We start from the raw sequence: 18842 nt of genomic DNA on the forward strand, positions 1-18842 counted from the left end.
GTAAAAGTCAGTAATTTATTTCAGCCATGGTGCTTCTTGCAAAATTATGCAATAATAAATTCCTTGCACTTAATAATGAATCTACAGCAATATCATCTGATCTCTCCATTGAAAACATTACCTTTCTGACAACCAGAAAACATTGAACTAAAACATTTTTACTACCTACATGTACACATCGAAATAACAGATATTGCCAGCTATTTAAACAACAATCAAAATACCCATATTCTCTTCCACAAAGATGACCAACTAGATAGAAATATTGTAGTCAGCACCATAAGGAAACTTTCTTTAGCAACTGGTTTCCTTTAGTCCATATACAGTAAAACATGGATATAGCAAACTTGCTCATAATGAATTCATGCGTACAGCAGATTTTCATTCACCATGGTTCTAAAACATATTGTAATCTTGACAGATATAATGAATCAAAATTGTTCATCCCTAGCACTTTGCTATGAGCATGTTTTACTGTATGTTAAAATTGGGGAAAAAAGGAAATTTTGTTAGCTAAAATTAATATTCTTTGAGGTTTTACTGAACAGAATTGCCCTTCTGCTATGAAATATTGTCATATTTATGAAAATAAAGTCTCTAAAAGAATGATGATCAATATCAATTGTATTGATTTTATTTTGCTACATCTTTTTTTCAAAGTTTTACTATAAATGTCCTCTGTTTTATCAGCTGCATCAGTAATCAAAAGTCAATCATATTCATCATCAGAAATTGTCCATTTATTGCTCTCCATCCTTTAAACCATAATTTTATTTTTCTTCTTGGACCCATACTGATAATCCTTTTCTGATTTGCTCATTAAGGTGGAATGATTTCAAATAATTATATTGCAAAGAAACACAATTTCTTTTTTCATTTATTGATAGATGTCCCAAGCCTTAAATATGTATGGCAAGGAACTCACTTTATGAAATCAGCAACACAATTTTCATCGTTCCTAAGAGTTCAAGAAGCATAAACATTTTCTGTTAACTGATTCAAATTGCACCATAATCTTGTCTCTGACATCCAGCCTTGTAATATGCATATAAAATAATATTCACGTTCCACTCAGTGTACCTGATCAACAGACACTGCACGAGTCATTATGAAATATCACAGTACTGTTTGTATTATTTTAGTTCTATCCCATTAAACATCTGCTAGCTTAGCCAATCCAAGTCTTCATCATCATCATCGTCTGGAAATAGTGGAGGTGGACGTTGCTTGGAGTCCTAAAAACAGATGAATGAGTGGTTGTTAGAATTCAAGCAATAAAAATGAACATAAATTTGTAAACCCTCCTACCATTAGCTGCAATAATGTAGCCCTCTCCGTTTTTTTTTTAAATCGGGAGAGGGCTACATTATTGCAGCTATCCTACCATCACCCCAACCACCCCTCACACACACATAAGTATTCATCCTTACGACTTTACAGGTACGTTCTCTGCAGGATGAAATTGTAAAGAGAGAGCTGATACTTATGAAGGATATAAACAACTTAAGACTGTGTCTACAAACTATAAATTTTAAATATACTGCACATGAATTACCTGGTACAATGAATTAAATTCTTTAACATTTGTAATTATCAAATATTTTGACATTAAAATGTTCTTTTCTTTCCTCAGACTTTTTACTTACATCTTCCAGTAAATCTTTGGCTTCAGGTTTTTTCTTATTGTCATTTTTCTCCTTTTGTTCTGTGGTTTGGAATGTGTCACCAAAGGTATCTGCTACATGATCATCCTCCCCGAAAAGGGGACTATATGGAAGGAAAACATAGAGGTGGTTAGTGTATACTACAATGCATGTACTTTCTATACAAAAGTTTTCTAAAGAAGCTCTTTTGAACCAACATCATAAGATTAATATAATGCATTTTTGAAACACCCCCAATTTAAATTTGACCTTTGATCTTGATGACCTTTACCAGCTGTGAAGCTTGACCTTTGTCTTTCTCAAACATGAAGTCTCTTACACATTTTACAAGACTGAACAACATGCTAAAGATACTAACTCATTATTCTCTTCCATCTTCTCACTTTCAGCTGACTCCTCATCATCCGTTATCGGTGGAGGCTCTCGTGACACAATAACAGGAACTTCAAAGTCATCAAATTTGTTTGGGGCTGTATCCTCCTTTGGGATCTGATCCTTCACCTCCTCCTTGTCAGGTTCACTCCCTGTTGGGATCTGATTTTTCACTTCTTCATTGTCTGGATCATTGACTTTGGGAGTGTTCTCAAGGATATTCTCCTGGAGTGGTGGTGTACTAGACTTTGTGGATGTCTCTTCTTCTGAGGGAGATTCCTCCTGCTTCTCTGTAGGAGGAGGTTCTTCATTAGCTGGCTCTGTTTTTGTATCTTCTTTTTTAACAGGTTCATTTTCACTGCTTACAATCACTGGGGCTTCCTTCACTGGTTTTTCTTCTTGATTTGTTTTGGGCTCTGGATAGTAAATAGTAAATGATTTTTTTTTTTTCAAAATGTTATGAAATAAAGGATATACAAGTATTAGTCCAAATCACTGATTTTCTTGAGAAATTCTTTACTTACCTGAACCATACATTTTATGTACATCACATCAGTAAAAAATGCATACTTACAGATAATATCAATGGACTTTTGCGAGAAGCGCTGACTTTTACAATCGACGACTTACTTTTACACTGGGACAATATATGGCAGCTCTTTTGCGATATAAATATTTAGCTAAACAGTTAAAGGATAATGATTGACATTTCAAAGCACATAATACATTGTCTAGGGAGGGGAACAAGAAACGCCCTGTACTAAACCCCTCCCTTTCCCACCATGACATACTCCTGCCAAATTATCCTATCGGAACGTTTTTTCTTCCTTATTTGATTCAGTCATAAAATAAGATTGAAAGGAGATACTATCCCTCACGAATAAGGTATTTTAAGTTATGTTATTCTACCTCCCATCATCTCTCGTGTTGATTGCATACCGGTAAATCATGTAAGTGCCCCTAACACCCTACCTATGACCACTAGTAAGGTTTTCTAATCTATTTGTCAATTCCGTACCTCCGTACATAATTCATGTTTAAATGTCCATGTAAGCCGTCGAGTGTAAAAGTCAGTGCTTCTCGTAAAAGTCCAATAAAAGGTTATATACAGTTTTTTATTTCTTAAGATTTGTGGTTTCTGAGATAACAATCCATCCCTTACCATGAACTTCCTCTTTCTCTTGTTCTTCTTCTTCACTGTCTTGATCTTTATCATCACTATCACCTTCTTCTTCACCTTCCTCCTCTTCCTCTTCATCCTCATCATCCTCATCTTCCTCTTCATCACTCTGTTTTGCAGAGGAACTTTGCTGAACCAACTTTAATGTAGTTTCCTATAATTCACAGTCAACAAAATTACATACATGTAAGAGTATGAAGAAAATGTTCTATAGAAATGCCAGACAATCTATGTTTATCTAATTAAAAGTCACAAAAAGAAAAAAAATTCATTCAAAAAAATACCAGTTGGTCACGATCATAATCCAATGCACACTTCTGTTTGAAGTAACAGCTTCTAATTTTTTCACTTCTAAATTCATGAAGTGAACTGAAACTGGCTTTAACAAAGGCCACACACATTTTTTGTCAAATATACATGTACATTAGCAACTTTCTTTTTAAGGAAAATTAAATTTCTATATTGAATAGTTCAGCTCTTCCTTATGTCCTTCTGGTCAAAAGTATTTTTAAAAAAATTGGAAACAGTTTCATTCAAATTAAAAATTTATATCAAATATTTGAAAACACACAAAAATAAGCTGACATGATTCTTTGACGTGAATACCAGCATTTTGCATAATACTGTGCTTGAAGCTTAGAAAATCTTAACAGACTTACCTTAATGACTCCTAAAATAGATGCTAAGACTTCATCCCCTCGATAAGAATTGTCAGCTTCAAATTTAGACCTCAGGTTTTGGTACACTGAATTCATTATCTTCTTCACCTGTTAAAAAATGAAAAAGACAGTTTCAAATTTCAATGGTAATCAGTAACATCTCTGAGAAAACTTGAAGCAATTGCCTCAAAACAAAAGTTATGCAATGTAGATTTAAAGTTTTACAAAGTTTCTGCCTAGGTTTGATTTCAAGAATTAAATGAATATTATTCATCATATTCAACCAGTTTGTCTATTTCTAACTTAAAGACATAAATCAGATCACTTTGTGAGAATGTAGTAGCAGTAGATTTATTTTGTTGACCATTTTGACTAAAATACTTAACAATACAATTCAATGCTAAATTTGTCACTTTATAAATACCGTCAATTTCAATGTTTTTTTTTAATTAAGCATTGATTTGAAAATTTCTGATAATAAAATTTAACCTTCCTACCCAATTTTTTTTTTTTTAATCCTCAGTCAGGAGAGGGCAAGCAAACATTATTTTAAAGATGGCCTAATCTTTAATCTTTTTTTTAATTTGTTGGATAATGCTCAGCATGGATAATTACCTCAGTAGCAACATCTGCACCTTCTGTAGCACTGCTTCCTGGGGTAGTAACTGGTCGATTAGCCAGCTCTCTCTGAAGAACCTGGATCCTCTCCTCAGCTCTCTCCTTGTCTGTCTCCAACTCCTCTTTCTCATTCTCTAAATCTTCAATCCTTTCCTCATACTTTTCCTTCATAGAGGTTGCCTGTGACCTCAGGTTGTCATACTGAAATACATGTAGATACATGAATGTGTAATTACCTCTGGTGTATTCAGCCTCTGACATTTATTTATGTTCTATCTTCATATCAACATTTACTACTTAACAGGAATAACTGATGATAATTTCTATTTTGGCTTGTTATGAAGTAGGTCATGCAAATCACATTTGCATGCGCGAACTTTATTTTCACATAATTAAGTGAAACCCTCTGCTCACAAAAATTTTATTCTTGCATTTATTTGTACAAGTACATGTATTATCAAAGATTATGTTTAACAATAACCAAAATTTGCGAAAATCATGTTTTGTTAATAAATACCAAACAAATTTCTTGTGAAAATTAAGGTGTTACCAAAAATAAGCAATCTATAGTAAATCATTTGTTTACCTTTCCTTTCCATACAGACATCTCCTCTATTTGTTCTTCGAGTTCCTTCTGTTTGGAATCACCACTCAAATGCTCATTCTTCATTGTATGAATCTGATTTGACAATTAATACACTGTTTATGAAAGATGAAAAATCTGACCACATCATAATTGATCATTTTATCATATACTCATCACATGCATCATGATAAAATAAACATGTACCTTGTTTTCTAATACTGCTACTTTTTCTTCCAGTTCGTCCTTTTCTTCCTTCATTGCCTGGAGAGCTCTGTTCTGTTTTTCATTGGCAGCAGTGAGAAGTCTGTCGCATTTCTCTTTCCATTCCCTGTTCAGCTCTTCCTCAACTTCTGCAACCTACATAACAGGTTAATATAAAAAATCATGAATTTTTAAAAATCCTTACCTGTAAACAGATATTTTTGAATCCCTTGTTTTTCTATATTTACCTGCTCAGCAGTGGCGACATCTGTTGAAGATTTCTGTTTACGTAGTTTTTCCCTCAGGGATTTGATCTCTTGCTGAAAATCATCATATATATTCAGTGTATTAGGGCATACCTTTTTTGGTGTTTCTATATGAATGAAGAAGAAGAATTTAAAGAACCTTTTTTATAGGATTTATGAGATTGTTAGCAGGATTTATGAGATTATCTTCACCTTTTTTTTCATTCATAACAAACCTCGAAATTTATCTTGGTTTCCTCAAACTCATCCTCCATTCTCCTTTTTTCTTCTGCTGCCTTTCGTTTTCTGTCACTTAAATTCTACAATAAAGCAGGTACAATAACTTCAATTAATTCCAATTGTTAATAAAATTTACAATATATGCCAGGAAAGATGGCCTACAGGTTGTTTTACATAAACTTATTTCTATAATCTTAAGTACATCAGGAAAAGCAATTGCAAGTATCAAACCTTTTGAAGTGTTTCATTAGTAGATTTAATATCTGCCAATTCCTCTTGTAACTGGGAAAAGTTATTGTCAAGGTCTTTTCTTTTTTGTTTCTCATGCTTCAAATCTTGACTTAATTCTGCAATTTTTGTTTCATCCTCTGCAAAAGATAGTGAAAATAACAAATATACTGGTAAAACTTGTAACTGAAAAACCAATACAGATAAGCCATTATGTAATACTTAAATAACAGCATCAGTATGCATGTATTTCACATTTATTTCTTTGAACAATGTTTAAACTTAGGCAGATGTGCATGAATTACATGCAAACATACCCAACATTAGTGTGTACTGAGTATTTTACCTTCATGCTGTGCTTTCATGGCCTGTATCTCTTTCTGACTTTTCCTTGAGTCTTGGTCAGAGTTTTCGAACCTTTGCTGTGCAGCCAACTCTTTCTCCCTTAATGTGGCTAACTGGAGTTGTGCATCTCCCAGTTGGGCTGTTACTGTGCTCAATTTTGTTGCTAAATTAACCTATAATTAACAAAACCACAATTTTAACGAATATCCATAACTCTTGCTTACTTTTTAATTTCGTGATGTACATATCTTGGGAAGACAAACATCATTGCAATGATATGAATGAAAGATTCCTTGGACGGAAAATAACCTATCTAGTTTTTAAATCACAAATGAATTCCATCATTTACATATGCAAATATCTATTACCTTTTCCTGTTCAAGAGCAAGGACCTTTGCCTGTGACTGGGAGGCAGAGGAGATGAAACCTTCATTTCTCTGCTCCAAAAGACTCTGGCTCTTTTCAACATACCTGTATAGAAATAAAATTACACCTGTAATAGTGTATAGATCCTGATCACTGTGACTTCAGAACCTAACTTTCCTTGTAAAATATTAAGAACAGCTCTAGAATTGATGGCATAAGAAGCAGATATGAAATTCCTACCAGACATGATAATTTATGGCTACAGTGTTTTACTTAAATGGTTACCATGTGATCAATTAGCAATTTTACATTGAATTTTGATATTACTTACATTTGATTACTCTGTAAAAGCTCTGATATTTTCTCATTCTGTCTTTCTATTTTGGCACTTTTATCATAACCTTCTTTTTTCAGTCTCTCATTTTCCTATTTTAATGCACAAAAATAAATAAATTATTTTGCATAATTTGCCACTTATATTATTGTCAAGAATTCTGGACATACTTAACACTAACCTGCACAATTCTTTGTATATTATGCATTAAAACTGAAGACTCCATGCTAGGCATTGAAGATTCTAAAGCCATGGGTCCTTTTTTGTGTAAAATATCAACCTACAAATAAAACTGAATATAAAACTCCAGCTGATTTTCAACGTAACTGTTTTAAATATTCAGAATACTCAATAAATAACTTTAAATATACAGAATACATATTATTAAATGTGTCCATTTATTTCAAAATGAATCTGTAAAGTGAAATGTACATGTACTGGTACACCCAAATCTTTACCAAACATATAGACCAAATTTCAAATGAATCTGTAAAGTGAAATATACATGTACTAGTACACCCAAATTAGTACATAAAACACAGAAGTGTTTAGCAAACATACAAACCTTTTCCAGAAGCTGATCTATTTTATCCTGCATTTTCCCCACTGACAACCTTAGTTCTGTGTTCTGCTGCCTGGTTTCTGTTAAGAGTATTGGTAAACTGGGTTCTCCTGCCTGGTTCATTGTGGGCATTCCTGATGCCATACTCACACCTGTATTCAACCAAGATGCATTGTATTATTGTTTAAAGCCATTCTGTTTTTAAAATTATAGCTCAGTGTAGGAATGTTAAGTACATGTATGTCAAAAAATAAGTCCGTAAAAACTCTGCTCATTAAGAACTACATGTAAATAGATTGACTAGTAAATTATAATAATGTCTGAAGCAGGACCTTGTGCCCGACTTATCAAGGTAAGACAAATTCATAGAAAATGATGTAATGGATAATTTGTTTTAGCATCAATATACATAAAGCACTGATTTTGGAAAAATAAAATACAGTTGAACTTCGGTATCTCGAACAATGATATCTCAAATATAATGGAAATGTTGAAGTGATTTGGAAGTCCCAACCCCTTATTCTTTAAGTATTTTACTCCAGATATCTCGAATCCTCGGATATCACCAAGTTTTTTCTCAGTCTCATTGAGTTTGAGATAACGAGGTTTGACTGTATATTGATTTTGTCCATGTTTTCGAAAGGGGACTGATGTGAACCAGCATTTTTTTTTCCTTATATAACTGGTCCCGATAAACAGTACCATTCCCAATGCCAAAAAACTTTATTTTTTCCCAATTTTGAGACTAAAAATTCCCAATTCAACTGCCAAGCAACAGAGTCCAATGACATCGTATTCTTTTATATGAAACGTAGTATGAGTTGACTAATTGTTTCACTTCCGCTTAAATCGAAAGTAAAGATCAGTCATAATATGGTGGGACCTGTGGTGTAGACAGCTTTTGACAAATTGAAAGCATGAAAATGTGTAAACAAGTGACATTGAATAGACAACAAATAGTAGTTGTTTATTCTTTAAACATGGAGTAATATTTAATGAGGTTGGAATAAATGCAAAATATGTTTCATTTGTTGACGTGAGAAAATTGTCCTTTGTTCTACTTCGATGCTATTTTTCACAATTGAACCGGTACCGGACCCTTTCTCACTCGGTAGAAAAAAATTGCTGTGAACAGTAAAAAATTGGTGTGTTCTTAATATACTTGAACATAATGGACTGGTGTTGGGAAGAAAATGTGTACAACACTATTTTTGTGAGGAGGCAGGGCTTTTTAATAGGAATATGCAGTCTTACCCTGATCCGGTGTTTGCCCTGCACCTTTTAGGGAAAAACAAACACTCTCACTTTTATGCCAGTGATTTTCACATAAGAATCTTACACTAAGAAAGTAGAATGGCTTGTAATAAAACTAACCTGTGTACATAGGTTGTTGCATTCCTCCCATCATCTGTTGTGGCTGGCCTTGATACGTGCTGGTAGCCTGAAATCCATTCTGGAATAATATACAATTGCAATATTATACAATTTTATGTGCAGTATGGTTCTGTGCAGTTGTAGAATTTTCACTGGTAAATATAGCAAATATTAACTTTTACAAAATACTACTAAAGAATGACAAAAATAATCAGCTGTTAGCCTGTAGTAAGTTTTAATCTAAACTGATACAGTACCTGGAGTCCTGGAGGCACCATTCCTTGCTGTAACATTTGTGGCTGGTACACAGATAACTGTTGGGCTGCAGGAATGTCTGTGTGTAAGCAAAGTCAGAATAAATAATGTTAACACTGAATCTTTGTCTACTATGAAAAAAGTTAAGAAGTAAAATATAAGCTGAAGATAAAGCACGAGAAAGCCCAGATACACTTTAGAACTTCGTGTTTGATATTAGTTATTTTTCACTTTTCAAAATCCAATTCTGCCCTGTTTTCAGTTTATTGTTTTCTATCTATATCTATGGAATTAATTATCAAGAACCTTTGACACAGTATTAATTTTTTTGAATGCACCTACTAATGCTGTAAACAGTGGTTGTTCTTTTTTTGTGTGTTTTTTTTTTTTACTGATTGAAACCTGGAAATCACATGTGTAATGTGTAACCGACTCACTCTGGAGAAAAGCTGGTTGTTGTGGCATCACTTGAACAGGTTGAACCGTTGGTTGTGTTGCTGGTTGTCGTGGATGATGAGGCACTGGTTTGGTTACTGACGGGCCTGTTGAAGATTGTGTTGGTTGAACTGGGGTATCCACAACTGGCTGTGGGGATTCCTAGCAAAAAAATTCATAGTTTTGTATTACACCACAAACAAACACTGCATGCCTTCATGTAAGTTATCATTCTCTAAGAGTTATAAATTCTAAAGTACAGTATTTACAATTTAAAGTTGTCAAAAAACAGAATCCATAAGTTTTCATAATTAAAATGAATCATATTTATGAAAGAGAAAAGAAGATTGTAAAACTTTCTAATAATACTTTAAAATCAACAAAGTAAATATGATGTGATAGAAGTCACTTACCATGACCTGTTCTTCCTCATCATCTGGCTGGACAGGAATGGCCCCTACTAATGGTAACATGGGCTGTCCCATCTTGGCCATTCTTGAGATCAGTTTGGCTTTGTTTGAACTTCCCTGCAAGAAAAATCACATGGAATATGAAAAACTAATGCTATATGTCTAAAAAAAAAAAAGAGGTGAACAAAATGTTTATGCAAGCTACAATTAAGTAGAAATGCAGTCAAACTAAACACTTAATAACAAAGTACATGTAATGCCAACTTTGCTTGATTAGATATGTGACTTTAATAAACAGGAGTCTCAAGAGGTCGTGAAATATCAATTCTGTTGAGTACAAAAAGCCATTTTTTTAAACAATTCAGCGTTGCTTGCATGGCACAGTGATAAGAACTTTTTCATCTAGAGTTGCGGAGTAAGGAGTTGATCTGGGTTCAAATCCCACAGCAGGACGTGTAGACCGGTCCTTCGGATGAGACCCTATAAACTGAGGTCCCGTGTTGCAGTAGATGCTGGCACGAAAAAGATCCCTCCTGCTCAATGGCTCAAAGTGCAAAGTATAGGTCTAAATTTGCAGCTCTCCAACAGCAGGTGGTGGCATCTCCATACGAGTGAAAAATTCTCAAGAGGGAGTTTAAACAACAAACAAACAAAACAATTAAGCATGTTCTTCTATACCTGTGCCTGGTGTTCTGTTAAAGACTTGGTCCTTCCTTTGATTGTCTGATTCTCTTCTAGTTCATCTGCTGGGGAGGGGGCAGTGACAGGCTGGGATGAGTCCACTGCAGGGCTAGGGGACTCTGATGATTTGGCATATTTAACCTTTTTTTGAATGAATGCAATCTTTAATTTGTTAATTCAAGTTTGACAAGGATCATGATGAAACAGATATTATGATTAGTAAAGACTAGTATTAAATAATAAAGATACAACAAAAATCGTACCATTTATTATTCTACTTACTCGTACAACCTCGATTTCAAATATAAGAGTTGAATTTGGCGGAATTCTACTCCCTGCTCCTTGACTTCCATATCCCAAGCTAGGAGGAACAACCAATAATCTTTTGGAGCCTTTTTTCATTCCTACAACACCTTGATCCCAGGCCTACAAAATTCAGTACCTTACCATACAGAACTGAAAACACATCCGTTACAAAATTCTTTGCAAAGGCAAGAATTGTTCCATAAATATATTCCATATGTACAGTATACTCTGGAAAATAAGCAATCCAGTATTGAGGCAACATTATGCAGCATACTAAGACCAAGAGCATTTTCCCAGGTAATATTTGAGACTAACACAAATCATATTCTCACAAATAATTAAGAGTTGGTACACAATATAATGAAAACATCAGTTGAATACATCACCTTAATAACTTTGCCCTGTCCTATTTTGAATCTGAAGAGTTTGTCTGCCTTAGCATTACTATCAAATTCCTGCAAGAAGAATTTGATTATTTTCATTAACAATATAATAAATCTTTGTGACATACATGTACTTTTTTACATATCATTTTCTTTTTAAATAAACACAGAAAAGGTTTACCTGTCCAAATGTGTGGTTGGTCAAAAGCCACCCTGTGTATTTGACCTCTACCATATCACCACTATCTACAGCTGTACCATCACCCAGCTGTAAGTCCTGGGACACAAGACTGGACAAATCTAATCCTGCACTGTTGGCTTTTGACAGGGCAACCTTCAACATAAATTTACATCAATAAAACTGATTACTTAATAGATGATGGTCATCATTAAACATTGTTCTTTGCTGATCACCCAAAGATTAAGTAACTGCTAATAAACCCAATCATAAATGTTTACATCAAATCTCTGAACTTTCTATTCAACTTCAAAGGGTGTTTATTCTTAATATCACTTGATATCCAGCATTTGATATAAAGGTCAATATTTACATGCTTGGCAAACTGGACTGCATTTGCATCAGAATCAAACATTATAGACCATGTCTGCCTCTGGTCATCATAAAAGCTCCCATAGTTGTTTGCCTGTACCTACAAGATAATTAATGTGACAATTCATTATCATGGAACCAATTCTTGTGACTCTTTGGGAAAAAAGAAAGGTATATTTACTAAAAAAAAAAAAAAACATTTTAAAAGATACATATACATATATATATAGAAGATATACAAGTATATGTACATATAGAAGATATTTTTATGCAGTTTACAAATTTGAAAAATCACTCTCAAGACTGGTTTATAAAAGAAAATTATGTACATCTTAGAACATATTTCAATATACATGTATAATAAAATTTATTGAATAGCAAGAGCACATAGATGTGCCAGACATTTGGTGCTGTGGTTACTTTGCATATATATATACATGTATCCCATGCAAACTTTCATGCAGAAAAAAATTTAAACTTACTGTGTAAGAAAATGTTGACAATATTGTTGCATTTGCCACTTGCTGACTTTTTGTCACATACAGTAACACCCTATACTGCAAAATAAATTGGCTTCATTAGAGAATATTACAAGTATTTTTGAAATTTTTGCTTATGATTTCACTGGCTTTTGGAAATTCTCTCAACCTATGAAATGTCTTACAGAAAGGCTAGAATGTGATCCTAATATTGCTGCACCCAATTTTCCTTGACTGGCATACTTTCCATCAACACTACAAAATGTAAATTAAATCAGTTATTCTTATTTAAAGCAAACTTGCAAAGAACTTAAAAATTATTTTGCTACATAAATTTCATCACTCACTAAATAAAATAACAAAATATGTTGACAATTGAAAATATTTAAATCAGATATTTTAATATCATTGTTTAATAAACAACTTAACAGAAAATATTTAATGACTAAATTATCTATTACAAACTGTATTCTGGGCATGAATAACAAGTAAATAAGCTTTAATACTATTTATAAGCTTGTACTGCAGTGGCAAACAGAAGCTGCGGAGCTGCACCAGATTGTGCTGTTGACTCTGAAAAATAAAAATTCAATATAATTTTTGATAAAAGATTGCTTTTTATCACACTTTATGCAGTGGATATAGCTCATCGATAAGATATTGTTTTCATATCCACGGTTGTGATGTCACAATGGTTTTTTGTGGATTTGATCAAGTCAAATATCGTGGATTTACATCTATAAAACTGTATAAAACATGAAACAGCTACATGTATGTGTAAAACATGTGATAAAAAGAATCTCCCATGGTTTGTGTTTGGATATGATTTTTTATCCAACTTGTGTTTTTATCCCTTCCCCTTAAACACAAAATCATATCCAAACACAAACCATGGGAGATCCTATATTTACACGCAAGTAGTTATGAACTCAGTATACCTGCTTTCTTTGGCTGCTTTGGAGCGGTGTACGTCAGGGACTCATTCCCACCCTGACTTCCTCCTCCAAACAAAGAGGCCAGTTTAGATCTGAATTTGAAAAAAAAAATTTCTTATTTTATTTAAAATCAAAGACCATCAATAATCATTACAAACCTTATTGCTTAATACTGATCTGCAACTCATCTATCATAAGAAAGGATGAAATTTTGCTACCGTCCACTATTCTAAGATTGGACAATTTTGAAAAATTTCAATATCTTTTTGCCTACTCAAGTTTATGGTATTTTTACTTAGCTGCACAATGGCATATCAGAATAATTTCCTTGAATTGTTAAGATATCTGTTGACAAAAGAACATTAAACATGTTTTCAATAGCTACACGTAGCATGAAATATCCCTTATTATAAATATTAATTCATTTTCAAAATGCACTCGCTCAGTCGATGGAATTTATAAAGATGTACCATTGGAACTTTCTGTATGAAGTCAAACGATCTGATGTAATTTTGCTTTAAACATCCAATATTAAATTTTAAAAATAAACTTGTGTATTTTCCTAGTCAATGCTCAGATTAGCTGCAGAACTGTAGCTCTCTGCTTGAGAAAATTCGGACAGATAAAGCAGAGAGCTACAGATCCAAGTGTTGTAAAAACCTTTAATTTACGCCGCCACTTTTTTGTCACTCACTTCGGGTATTATTTCTTGTATTTTGTGCTTTCCCCCGCTTTAAGAATGGTATCCGATAATTAACCATATATTTTACTCCTATTCTTGATACTTTATTTACCCTCCAATGGTCCCAAATAGCGCTTTATGGTTTTGGAATCATCGGAATGTATTTATTTTAACTGATACTCCAAAACCACATGCGGCTGTTAGGAACCGTTGAAAGGTAAGTTAAGTATCAAGAATAGGAGTAAAATATATTAGTGTTGTCAAATCGGTCGATTTTTAGTAACCGGTTACTCGTTTATTTTTCCGATTGAGTACCCGGTTACTCGGATGATATTCGTTACAGTTTCTATATCTATTATTTACCTCATCCTTTACTTATCGTAGAAATAAAACACAAATGTACTGTATATGAACTTTATTTACAATTACAAACTCAAACAAACATGCAATGTCTTCAAAGAAGAACCCCGTAATTGCTGGTTGATTTTGTGGAGTGTCAAGTAAATCACTGATTTACGAATTATGTTTTAATCCGAAGGTGATTATACTTATTAGTAGTCCCACCAGTATACAATAACTCAATTTCACATAATTTACATTTAATAGATTTCAAATCAGCTGTTCGTTTCAATTACTTCCAAGCTTTAGATGTCTTCGGCATCTTCTTGTTAAATCATGTTCCTCTGACTTATATAATTATGAGGTAGTTATAACTCGGGTCTTCAAATCTTACAAGTATACCCCCTGGCAATGAAAGCTATCAATTATATAAACTGTGAAAACTTATCAAAATAAATTGTTCCTATTTGTGAGCCACTAGATCAAGTTTAATGGTAAACAAAATTAGAGAAATATGTAAGTATACATTTATAAACAATATAACATTTATTTTCTACGTATTTACTGTGTAAAATGTATTTTTATCCGAGTAACCGAATTGCAGTTTTAATAACCGATACTCGCATAGTTCGACGATTAACCGGTTAACCGGGTACTCGTTGACAACACTTAAATATATAGTTAATTATTGGATAGCATTCTTAAAAGGGGAAAAGCATAAAATACAAGAAGTAATGCCCAAAGCAAGGGACAAAAAAGCGGCGGTGTAAATCGAAGGTTTTTACAACACTTGGATCTGCAGCTCTCTGCTTTAGCTGTCCGAATTTTCTCAAGCAGGGAGCTACAATTCTGCAGCTAATCTGAGCATTGACTAGGAAAATACACAAGTTTATTTTTAAAATTTAATATTGGATGATGAACTGATGTATGTTGAATGCACCACCCCCTTTCTTGATAAGAGCGAATGGTAAGAATTTGTAACGAGAGAGGACATATTTTACAGACCCTCCTCCTCCTGATGTGAGAAAATCTTGGTCTTCATCATCAGCACTAAAGAACATGATCAAGAATGATGCTAAAGAAAGAACAACTTCATCAAAACATGGTGTCACTTTCGTCTGCCGTGCGGAAGTTGACAGTCACAAGACATCACAGAGCTAGGAAAGATTTATTAGTTTCGAATCTAGAATTTACAAATAAAACATCTTATTAATATAAAAAATATCAATCGAAAAGTATTATTCTTTGAATATTGTGTGTTTAAAATGGAAATACTGAAACAATTTTATTTATTGATAAACTATACCTAATTTTATATAGATCCGAAAACGTTATTTAAGATGGTGTGACCTTTCACCTGAAAATAGGTTGACGTTGATGACTTGATCATTCAATGAATGAAACTTTATTCATAAAATCGTGATGTATGTTTAATTCATGGTTATTTGGACACTGACTCCATGACATAAGGTAGCTTTAAGAACGTAAGTAAACAGAGTATGATTATATTCATTTAAGAAAGTGGTTCTTGCAAATATCGTTTAAATTTTTTTATCAGATAACCATATGACATTTTGTCACAGCGCGTACGATGCGTACAGCTGCGTTATTCTTAACAGATTGAAACATATTAATTGTTGTTTATTTAACACCAGCTTGTGTAAAAATCGATATATGTACTTTATAGCACGAGTGTAGCACTGGAAGTTAATGTAAACAGGTATACAGTGTGTGTATGAAAAAAAAAAAAAAGAAGGATAGGACACTCTATTTGAGGCAAATTCGCTTTTGGGGTACTGAGGATGTTTTTATAAAACGGCCTAATGCAATAAATCTTCCTGTATACTTTATTTACGCATTGCTTCATTTCGCTCCAATCCTTTTTTTTATACACGTGCACACACTTTCTTTTAATTTCCAGTGGTTGTGTTATATAGCATAAAACACAGAGGTATTGTCATATGATAGCGATACCAGGGCTTTCAAAAAGATTATAAACAAGTGGTACTTTTACAAAAATAGGAGGTACCCTTTGGAATCAATTTTAATTATATATGTTATCGGATTTTTTCTTACAAATATTTTGGGAGATACAATCATGATGTCAGCCAGGTTAAGTACTGGGTACTGGCATATTTTGAAAGGCCTGTGATACCCATCTGGCATGGCTAGCTACACCTGTTCAGCAGAATGTCAGGTATCTCGAGTTCATATCATTACGGCTATATTTTCAAATTGTCATTACCGCTACATACTCATTACCACTACAAAAAAGGTTACATTACTGCTACATTTAAAAGTATACATTTCCTCTACATTGCCTCTTTCGATGCATGTTCAGATTGATTTAAAGTACAACATTTACATATACAGCCATAAGACATGTTTCCCCTGCTCACCACATGGGAGGTGAAATTAAGATTTTGAGCAAAATGTTTTTGGTTTTGTTTTCAATTTTCATTTAAAATCTATTTTATTTAATAAAACATTTTAGAAAGTGTTAAAACCGAGCATGGTTAAAACACAGTCTTTAAATAATTGATAGAGCTTTGGAGGCCATTTGCTTGACGTACTGCTGTCTGGAAATCTCTAATATGATTTATAATGGGTAAAACTTAATATTCTGTGCCATTGCTGGCTGATTCCATATGTAGTGGTAATGAGTTGTAATCGGCAATTGTCTTTTTGATAAAATGTAGCGGTAATGATCACCCAAAATTTCGAAGAAAAGTAGCGGTAATGAGTTGAGATTTCTCGCAATGTAGCAGTAATGTTGACCTCCCGGTATTCCTAAGTGTAATTTCCTTTAATAATTTAGTAAATTTTAGATGAATTAAAATAAGTTTTTCCAAGTGTAATTAATATAAGCCAACTGATAAACAAAGTAAAGTTCTAGCTGCAGCTTTGGCATGATGGTTATCTTTATCAGATTTTAATATTGGTGTTAAAAAATGGAATACTACTTTACATAGTTATGTTAGAGAAGTTTAGAGTATTGTTATGTAAGCTGGTCATATTTCATCATTTCATATAATAAAATAAAATAAATTATATAATTCAAGTCAGTGGTCAATGTAAGTAAATATTTCATTAAAAATGAAAATCTTGCAATTTGATGTTTGTTGAATTTTTGACAAAAAAACCTAGTCTAGAGTATATTTATTATTAATACACTGTGCACATACAGGACAGATGCAGTTCCATTTTATTAAGCAAGTTGAACATTAAAACAGTAGTTATTAAAATACTTCAAAGTCTCTTGCTTTGTATTGATATTCACTGCTGTTCAAATTTTTAATTGGTAAATTATCATTTCCATCAATCTTTTAATTATTGTTTGTGTTGAAATTACATGTATTTACATGACACAAAACGAGGGTGTTTTAAAATGCATGTGTAAAGTGTTATTGAATAATTTACTTACTTACTTTGGTAACTGTTATTAAGGTCTGGAATTCCTCAGGACCCAAGGACAATTTTAGGCTTAAAATGCTATGATTGTACAAGAAGTAATATTGAAAATAAGGGGGAAAAAATGTAAAATTTTCAATTAAGCTGTCATTCAAGATGCGTAGATGGATTTAGCTCCCTTGTTTTGAGTCATTACACAAGTTTACCAAGTGGTAAGTTTGGTAATGTCTTTACAAAGAATTTTGGTAAGTGTCTATGAAGAACATGTTTTATTTGTATAACACAAATGTTTCAATTTGTCAAGTTGTAAATGAATTAGCTGAGAAAATCTCCAGCATATCAAAATTTTCTTTGATATATTAGCTAACATCGATGTGAAGTAAATCCCTGGCAGTTTCCTTCTTAAAGTTGAAAGTATGTATAACTAACATACCAAATCAAGAAAATTGAAATTTTAGTTTACCTTCAATATATGAATTAAAAAAAAAGTTTTTTGATAAAAGAATTAAAATATTTCTAAAAACTTGAAGTGGGTTGAATTCTTTTCTTCCTTTTTTTTTAATAGAGCAAAATCCATAGACTATCATTTCATGATTAAAAAATTTGTATCTTTTGTTAAAAAAAAAGAGGTCTAGGTCATACCAGAAACAAACTTTAAATATGTGATGCATGCATGGGCTTAGTGTTTAAAATACCAGTATCAATTTCAGTAATAGAAGAACAGAGAAAAGTTGAGTGTCAGGTGTTTTAACAGACAAGTTCAAATAGGATTTTTATTGTGTTGATATCAGTACGAGCAATACATTTTTCCTCCCTTTATGGAATGATTTTGCCCACAAATTTTTGAAAGGAAGTTTTGAGTCAATTTTATACCCTATTTAGTAATAATTGCTTTAAAAACTGCAATGAAAATGAAAAAAAAATGAAGATAGCTCACCTGGTAGAGCACCTGACTGGAGAGTCAGGGGGCTCCGGGTTCGAATCCCAGCCTGGTTGCATTTT

General features: G+C 32.9%; 2 protein-coding genes across 3 annotated transcripts in view; one reads left to right on the forward strand and one right to left on the reverse strand.

Annotated features, from left to right (window-relative positions):
- Positions 1 to 859: 859 nt before the first annotated feature.
- On the reverse strand, positions 860 to 15540 carry LOC133192169 (FK506-binding protein 15-like). Its single transcript, XM_061328114.1, has 30 exons — positions 15435 to 15540; positions 13412 to 13500; positions 12980 to 13046; positions 12659 to 12728; positions 12477 to 12551; positions 11996 to 12094; positions 11626 to 11778; positions 11448 to 11516; positions 11038 to 11181; positions 10753 to 10896; positions 10078 to 10191; positions 9667 to 9826; positions 9232 to 9308; positions 8975 to 9053; positions 7604 to 7752; positions 7220 to 7318; positions 7036 to 7130; positions 6707 to 6809; positions 6340 to 6511; positions 5997 to 6133; positions 5762 to 5845; positions 5529 to 5600; positions 5284 to 5436; positions 5080 to 5172; positions 4491 to 4694; positions 3876 to 3983; positions 3199 to 3370; positions 2023 to 2452; positions 1647 to 1767; positions 860 to 1235 (listed from the first exon to the last, which is right to left on the reverse strand). The coding sequence occupies exons 1-30, from the start codon at positions 15488 to 15490 to the stop codon at positions 1164 to 1166; spliced, it is 3660 nt and encodes a 1219-aa protein (XP_061184098.1). The 5' UTR covers positions 15491 to 15540; the 3' UTR covers positions 860 to 1163.
- Positions 15541 to 15806: 266 nt separating this feature from the next.
- Positions 15807 to 18842, forward strand: part of LOC133192177 (high affinity copper uptake protein 1-like) — a 30053-nt gene continuing 27017 nt past the window's right edge. For both annotated transcript variants that reach the window (XM_061328127.1, XM_061328129.1), the window contains exon 1: positions 15807 to 15913. The gene's annotated coding sequence lies outside the window, so the exon portion shown is untranslated. The remainder of the gene's footprint in view (positions 15914 to 18842) is intronic.

Source organism: Saccostrea echinata, unplaced genomic scaffold (assembly GCF_033153115.1).
Source record: "Saccostrea echinata isolate AGI-Se365-2 ecotype Australia unplaced genomic scaffold, CSIRO_AGI_Sech_v1 ptg000025l, whole genome shotgun sequence".
Classification (NCBI taxonomy): Eukaryota; Metazoa; Mollusca; class Bivalvia; order Ostreida; family Ostreidae; genus Saccostrea; species Saccostrea echinata.

What these genes read in the sequence shown, in the direction of transcription:
- LOC133192169 (XM_061328114.1), bottom strand. Translation starts at nt 15,490, where the DNA reads ATGTTCTTTAGTGCTGATGATGAAGACCAAGATTTTCTCACATCAGGA. An exon ending in ACAACCAGCTTTTCTCCAGA is followed by an intron (nt 9,309 to 9,666) that starts GTGAGTCGGTTA and finishes GCTTACACACAG; the next exon opens with ACATTCCTGCAGCCCAACAG. An exon ending in AGAGAAAGAGGAAGTTCATG is followed by an intron (nt 2,453 to 3,198) that starts GTAAGGGATGGA and finishes TTTACTATCCAG; the next exon opens with AGCCCAAAACAAATCAAGAA.